The sequence below is a fragment of the Corticium candelabrum genome, chromosome 17 (assembly GCF_963422355.1).
Source record: "Corticium candelabrum chromosome 17, ooCorCand1.1, whole genome shotgun sequence".
Lineage (NCBI taxonomy): Eukaryota > Metazoa > Porifera > Homoscleromorpha > Homosclerophorida > Plakinidae > Corticium > Corticium candelabrum.
Window position 1 is genome coordinate 1,828,846 of NC_085101.1, and position 7,946 is coordinate 1,836,791.

A 7,946-nucleotide genomic window follows, 5' to 3' on the forward strand; every position below is an offset into this window, starting at 1 on the left:
TTAATTGTCACCTCTCTTCAATCAACCGACACATCCGGGAATTCCAATAACCTACTGGGTCCTTTATTCTGCAGAGTCTGTAGACATATGTACTATCGTCAGATCAATATGTGTATACCATCGACTTGAGATTAATGAACTCGATTTTTTCGACACTTCTAGCCATCAACTAGGTCATGTCACGTGATTCTGCAAAGGTGCATCAGTCCCGTACAACAGAGGAACGATTTGTCCTCGTCGTCTTCTGTGGACTCTAGAATGTAAGAAATATGGTCGGCTGTTGGTTCGGCTACTGTAATTTCAGTAAAGATGTCAATAGTGTGATGATATCCGTCTGTGTATGGTTGCCGCAGTGCTTCTTCCTTCCACGTGACTCGTCTCGATGGAGAAATCTCGGCAAAGAAAACGCAAACGGCTTGGAGCTCTGTCCAATGGCGAAGCGTCAACAGTTAGAACAGTCAATGCAGGTGGCCATGGTGCAATAATGAAGGAAGTTCTGTTGGGTTTACTGATCTCAGTCATCATTGGTGGAGTTGTTCTATTGTATTGGAACAGTGGCAATAAACAGCAATATCACGCACAAGAAACTAACTTTCCGGGACAAGAAAGAACGTTTGACAAGAAAGGCAACAACAAAAGACAGACAGATCATTTGAGCAAACAATCAGTACAGCGGAGTGTTTCATTAGCAGAGGAGTATGACTCGATAGCTGAGGGTATTGATAAAGACATGTTGCCGAGAGAACCATCAGAAGATCCAATGGATTTTAATGATCATGCTGCATTCAATTCCTTACAGCAAGAGCAAGTGCATCCATCTGATGATAAGGGGTCTATGCATCCACCTGACTATTTAAAAAGAAACTGGTGGGTTGATGTTATAGAAAAAATCAAAGATCGTGAGCACATCAAACTGCATAGTGATCCAGATGTCTACGAGGTACCGAACTTTCTAACAAGTGGAGAGTGCTATGAGTTGATCAAAGTTTACGAACGTTTGAATCGACAAAAGATTGAGGAACCATCTTGGTGTTTTAGCGATGAAGAGTGGCTAGATGAAGTTATGCATGGCAGCAAAATAAACGAATACGAAGTGGAAAGGTGGTATGCAGAGAAGTTGGGGCATGCCTGTGTACAGGTCGGAGCTACATACCAAATTAAATTGAACAATTAATTCAAACACATATAGTTTAGCAATAGTAGGTCTTTATGTTTCCACTCTTACTGCAGTCATGCACACACAGACATATGTATATGTGAATGCATGCATGCACGTGCACACACACACACACACACACACACACACACACACACACACACACACACACTTCACGCTCACACACTTCACACGCACTCACACACATGCACAAACGGATATGTGCACATTTCATTATGAAGTCCTAGAGGGACATAAATGTTCTTCTGATTATGCACATTACCTTTACCAAATTTCCATTACCAGTACATATTCTGGGGTTAATTAAGATGCCAATTATATAACAGTGTAACACTGGATTTTAAATTGGATTCTGACTGTGTGACTGGTATTTCAGGGAGCAAGGGTAAATAGTGCATTTTCTCAGCAACTAAAGTTTAGTTCAGCAGTTCTCGTGCCACGTGGAGAGGACAGTTTCGTCGATGAGGTGGAATTGAAAGTGGCTCAACTGGGATTACCAACAGAAAATGCATATCATACTCAACTTCTGAAATACAAAGGAGGTGAACAGGTGAGATGAGAAGTAGTACAGTGTACTAAATAAGTGATATATTCTATCATGCTGTCTAGAGTGCCACTCAAACTGTGACTGCTAATTAAATGTTTGTTTAATAGATCTTATCAATCTTTGCTAAATAGATCTTTGTCGAATTGGTTTTCACTTACCACCTTTAATGTATTGGCTCCCCAGATGTTATTGTTTGTCTGTGTTTGTGTTATATGGTGAATGCACAAGGATACTCTGTGCAATACTAAAAATTTTAGTTGTTTAATGTTGCTGGGCAAACAATAAGACAACCACTGGCAACAATTGAACATGCCAAGCACGGAAACTGCACAAATGACATGACTATGCCGAGTTGTTGCCATGTAATACTGAATGAGTGTTTTTCGAGTGGCATACTTGCTGCTAACTTGCCTCTAAGGAGTGTATATACTTACTACAATGTGCTATCAGACTTTCAATCTGTGGCAAAGAGCATGCTGTACTTATCTACTATTGTTATTATTGTAAATAGTTATTTGATGACATTTTAGCATGGAATCCTGACTGGATAAAGTAAAGGAGGTAAATTAGTTGTGATGTGAGACTGTATTCACCATCATTATGTCTGAGTTGTCACATTTGTTTACAAAATTAATCTATATTATATGGAAATGAGTTGATCGAGCTACTTTCTGTTTACTGTAGTCTTAGATTGCTTTAAAAGTAATTAATTAAACAGTTTCATTGAGTGAGATAGAGTTGCTCTTTTGTTTACAAAGTCAGTGGATCACTACTCAGATGGTACTCTACCATATTTCTGTAAATAGTGTCATGGGGCACTTATTATTGATTATATTTTATTGTTTTGAAACATACTGTAGGGCATGGGTCATTATTGTTTCTTTAGCACAGAACCTAGCATGTTGTTCATCAGACTACTCAAACAACATCGAACAAACTAATCTAATATTAATGTTAGTCTTATGATGTATCCTGGCTGCTTTGCTTTCACTGCTCTGGTGCATGGCATTGGGCATTACTGGGATTAAATTCTACCCTATAGGGCATTATAACTTTATTATAGAGTCATAATTTGAACATGGGGCACTATTAGACTTAGATATCACTTAAAATACATGTATTTGGCAACAGGTCTTTTGTGCTTACTGCTTTGCGGTTGAAACTGTTACATGATTTGCTGAAAGAAAGTATAGTAATAATTCAATTAGTGTTGTACATAATTTTGTTTCCTCATTCTTGTTTGTTGTTAACAATTAATCAAAATATGAAAATTGTTTATTGTATTTTCATTTATTTTCAATCTATCTCAGCTCAATTTTCACTTAGCATAGTTTATACTATTTGAGAACTCATGATTATTCTCCTGTCCTTAGAGTAACTCACAGGTGCACCAGAGCTATAACTGTTGATTTCAGGTGTTGATTGTATGGCTAGAGTTTTATTACTGCTACAATCAATTCCAGCATTTTATGATTTGATTAATTACATTATGTAGCTTAGTTTTGTAATTTGCAAAATTTTGTATTGCCACTAGCTACAGCATTTATGTTTATATTGTATATAGTATCATACCCACACTGACTGCCACAGGGAATTTAATGATCGAATGGGAACTATTCTGATCTATCTCAATGATGTGAAGGAGGTAATCCGACAAACAAAACATGACTATAAATGTATGTGTGGAGTGTATGTTTAGTGTTGATAGTACCTTTTGTATCAGGGTGGTGAAACTGTTTTTCCTGCTTTGAATATTTCCATTGTCCCGAAACGAGGAAAGGCAATTATATGGAAAAGGTTTGATAGTGCTATGTATAGAAACTTCTTTGATTCATTGTTACTGTTTTTGTAAAGCCTTGACAATGATGGGAGCTGTAACAAGAGAACGCTTCATGCATGTATGATGCAATCCTGTTAAATGATGAGTGTTGTCTGTTGTTTGTGAGCAGGCATGTTGTGCACACACATATGAACAGGGGCAAGTGGTTGGGTGCCCGGATAGACGGGAGGGAGGCAGGGAGGCAGAACAAGTTGGTGGGTGGGCAGCAGGCAGGCAGATAGATGGGTGGTGCATGCAGTTGTGCTTGCATGAGTCAGTGCCAGCATGCGTGCCTGTTTACTTACGTGGTGTGTGTGTGTGTGTGTGCACGCGCGCGCGCACGTGTGTGTATTTATTTGTGTGGAAGTATGTGTTTATGAGTATTTCAATTTATTTCTGGTCTCACTTTATTTCTTATCTGTCTGTTGTGTATATTTATATATGTGACTGTTTCATGTGGACATTTTATGTGCTGGTTTTGTTTACCTAAACAATTTACTTTTTCAACTTGTTTTTTTGTCTCCAATTTTTTTGCTTTCCAGCTGCTGTGTTGAAAAGTGGCTTGAAAACTGTTTATCAGAAGTGGTTTCATCAGACACAGTTACTTCCTCAATATGACCCCGTAATTAAAAAAGTTTTGAACAATATCTATGTTTCTATTAAATAATGATGAATTGGTATTCTACAGGACTGTGTCTTGTGTGACAGCAGTCACAGCTGCCGTGAATACATTCACTCGCCAGAAACACGTCAAGCGACAGCAGTAAGGGTCATAAATAATTGTGCAGAATTATTGCAGTAGTAGCGTAGATGTACACTGATATTACTACTGTATTAGAAAATGCAAGAGGCTGATCGGTATGTGTCATCCAAGCAGTTTAAAAAGGCTCTCAAGCTCTACCAAGAGGCCATTGAAATTCAGGTAAAGTATTGATGACAGTATCATTTTCCTTGATGTCGTCAAGGCTGTTGTTAAGTCGAAGTCCTTGTCTGTTTGACAATGTTTGGTCCATGCAAATTTTAAGTCTAAGTTAATGGTTTCTATTGATTGACTCTTTGATTAGGAATGACTAACACTACAGTTTTCGACCAACACTACAGTTTTCATTGTCTTGGCTATGAAAAAAATGTGTTATCTAAGACTGAAATGAGGTGTCTACAGTTTTGTACCGCAGTTTCTTCGGAAATTCATGGAGTGATATTTATGATTAAGGCACATCCTAGTGAAAGTCTGTTCTCAAACACCACATCCAGTTTGATACAAATAGTGTACCAGTATACAGTAATGTGTGTGGTTTTGAGGCAACAGCCACGAATGATGTCCATCTACTGTCACTCAATTGTAATTCCAAATTGTGTAGCATTGATCTGTCTGTGTATCGGTCTTCTTCTTTGATATTGTGTAGAATAACCTCAGCCCAGATATTGTGTGGAATATCTGCGACTACCTAGCAAACTAGAATTATGAACGAAAAACATAAAATAGTTCAATTGCAGACCAAAGGTTTGATAGCACAGTAAGCCTGTATATAGAGACCCTATATTGCACAAGGTCTTGTCTAATCATAAGGTGTCCAAGAGGCAGAGCAGTGTAAGGTATACCTTTGACTTTTAATAAGACAGGTATCAAACCTCCAAGTGTGGCTATGGCTCAAGCAAACAGTGGTACTGTATGTACTATCCTGTAACTTGAGTATCATTCAGTATGGCCTACTGTACTATTTTTTTAGTATGAAGTACAACTAAATTAAATCTCTACCTAAATTCTTGTGAAAGTTGTCAAACCTCTAGGAGCCAACATAAACATGGTAAATTATTGCAATTATTATCTAACTACGTAATGCACACCTACTATTGTGTTGCACACTGCATAATGTAGTTCTAGCATCCTGTGCATCCAGCCAGGAGTCTTGAGCTTCCAAGGAGTTTCACCGAAAATGGATTGCTACCAAAATGGAATTTTGAGGACGTAACGAATTTTTTACGCCACCGAAACTCACAGTACTTGGTTTATAGTAAACACCACAATGTATAATCACTGTCACTGTTAGAAAAAAACTAATAATGACATTGTGAGTCAAATCTGTCACTCTGCACTTGCTTTCTTGGCCGTAGACTTTAACGACTCAATCTTACTGTGCACTCTTTCTTCTATTTGTACATGTTTTCATCTACAGTTTAAACACTTGGATAAGCTCTGTCTTTAAACCTTTTGTGTACGTTGTTCCCTGTAGCAAAATCACAGCATGAGTTTAGTTTATGGAGCAGATGTTCTTATGAGGCTACAAAGAAAACATGAGGCTCTCCACTGGTTCCAGAAGTTATAATTTGGCATTTCAGGTTTGTGTCACTGTCTTCACTTTGTTTCTACTTTAGAGCTTTGAAGCTGCATCCAAAGCACGTGGATAGCAATTTCATCATGTCCAACATACTACAGGAGCAAAACAAGCTGCAATTGGCTGTGAAGCATCTTGAGTATAAATGGTTTTGAATTGATTCATGTTACTAGATGCTAATGTGACTGTGTACAGAGTCGTGGTAGAAATGGCTCCTAAGGATGTGGATGCATTTTTTAACTTGGGAGCCATGTATGCAGAACTAGGCAAAACTTCCGAAGCGGTAGGCTGGTGTGTGTGGTGTGCGTGTGTGTGTGTGTGTGTGTGTGTGTGTGTGTGTGTGTGTGTGTGTGTGTGTGTGTCTAGTAATTTACTTAATAGATCAATTGGCACCGTTAAGTGACAAACAGATAAGCATGAACAGAAGAGAAGAATAGGCAGGCTGGTATGTAAGATGTAAGTCCCTACATAAACAATTGCCAAAGGGTAAAAAGGCGACTGACATTGGCTGGCCAATTGAGCATGCGAAGTAGACAGCCATCACAGGCATGTACACATACAATAGACAGCCAGGCAGACAAGCACCCAGAAACAGAGATATGCAGATAGACACACCAGTACACAGTCGAACAGACAACAGACAGACAGACAGAGTGCTTTATTTTCTACAATTTTATACTAGTTACACTTGAACTTATACTAAAACCAGTCCAACTTTGAAAATATGCTTAAAAACTAATGGATTTGCATTTGCACGACAAACACTAACCTTCAGAAGTTCTTATCACCAACACAGTAGCATATGTAGGGTTGAATTACATGTTCAGTTCTTCTGTAAGATTGGGTAACCGTCTGTGATACAAAGCTAATTTTTACACCAAAATTCGGTGCTTGCAATGGAGCAGGTCCATGACTACTCAAATGTGTCATGTACGTGTCGTCGCCCTCTAAACGCTTCCAGTGATTGAAGACTTTTTGCCGATTGAAGCTGCTCTTCTACCGCTTGTGTTTCTCTCTAAATTCTGATTACATTTGCACCGAACCCAACCTACACGGTTCCTGCACCGAGCTCTACATGGAAAGTGTGTCGATTTCTACCTTCAGTGTCACATTTTATCGCGTACACCATTACCTACTGCACATATCTACGCTCACAATGGAATCTGTCTGAATCCAGGTGTAGTCTGAATACATGACTATCATGTACTTTAACAACGTGGTAGCTCTTGTATAAGTATATTGAACTGAGGTCAATCTCATGCTTTCAATATATTTCTTTACTTTCTTAGAGAATTTCAAAAAAAGAATGCAAACAAATATAAAAACATTTGCAACATAAGACGGACTTAAGGTTGCCCTACATAAAAGAATAGAAGCAAGACCATGTAGGGTGTGCTGTGACATCTTCGTGAATTCACTCATACAGACTGAAGAATACATCATCCCTACATTGCTCCATTTTAGGTATAAAACACAGTGTTTACAAAATGGTGTAATGTAGGGATGACTTGTTGCTCAGTCTATGAGTGAATTCTACAAGGTCTTGTTTCTATTCTTTTGTACAGTAACTCTAAATCTCTCATTTTCGAAAAAGTTTTTATACTTATGTACTAGACAGACAGACAGACAGACAGACAGACCTAGAATGACTGTCGAACAAATTGAATCATTTGTTTGATTGATTCACTTGGATAGAATTGCTGCAATGTTCCTTGCCTAGGCTACTATACTACAGAAGGTTGTGAATCTGTCACCAAATGATGCTGAAGCTCATGGTGAACTTGGAGCAGTGCTCTCTGACCTCGGAAAGGAGGCAGAAGCTGAAGCACACTTTGCAAAAGCAAAGGAGCTACAAAAGCAACGTCGCAGAAAGCAGAAAGGCCAATAGGAATGCAAATGCCCACTACTTTTGAACTGGCAATTAATATTAAAGCTAACAAATTATGCCGCTTTTGTCTTTTTACCTAGTTTGTTTTATATTAACAATGAATATCAGGAATACCAATTTTTAGTTCGAATTGTTGTGCACAGTGATATACTAGCGATATCCCATCATCTGCTTTCTCA

General features: G+C 38.4%; 1 protein-coding gene across 1 annotated transcript; it reads left to right on the forward strand.

Moving 5' to 3' along the window:
* Positions 1–58: 58 nt before the first annotated feature.
* Positions 59–7,897, forward strand: LOC134193544 (uncharacterized). Its single transcript, XM_062662371.1, has 13 exons — positions 59–260; positions 354–1,138; positions 1,554–1,727; positions 3,289–3,369; positions 3,448–3,521; positions 3,579–3,622; positions 4,086–4,165; positions 4,232–4,306; positions 4,382–4,465; positions 5,778–5,863; positions 5,920–6,018; positions 6,075–6,162; positions 7,600–7,897. Exons 2-13 carry the CDS (start codon positions 383–385, stop codon positions 7,765–7,767), a joined length of 1,809 nt encoding a protein of 602 aa, XP_062518355.1. The 5' UTR covers positions 59–260; positions 354–382; the 3' UTR covers positions 7,768–7,897.
* The last annotated feature ends 49 nt before the right edge of the window (positions 7,898–7,946 follow it).

Bases quoted from the DNA above. Each gene is read 5' to 3' on its own strand.
- LOC134193544 (XM_062662371.1), top strand. From the start codon at position 383: ATGGAGAAATCTCGGCAAAGAAAACGCAAACGGCTTGGAGCTCTGTCC. The intron at 1,728-3,288 runs GTGAGATGAGAA...TATTGTATATAG, and splicing joins AATACAAAGGAGGTGAACAG to TATCATACCCACACTGACTG. The intron at 4,166-4,231 runs GTAATTAAAAAA...GGTATTCTACAG, and splicing joins TACTTCCTCAATATGACCCC to GACTGTGTCTTGTGTGACAG.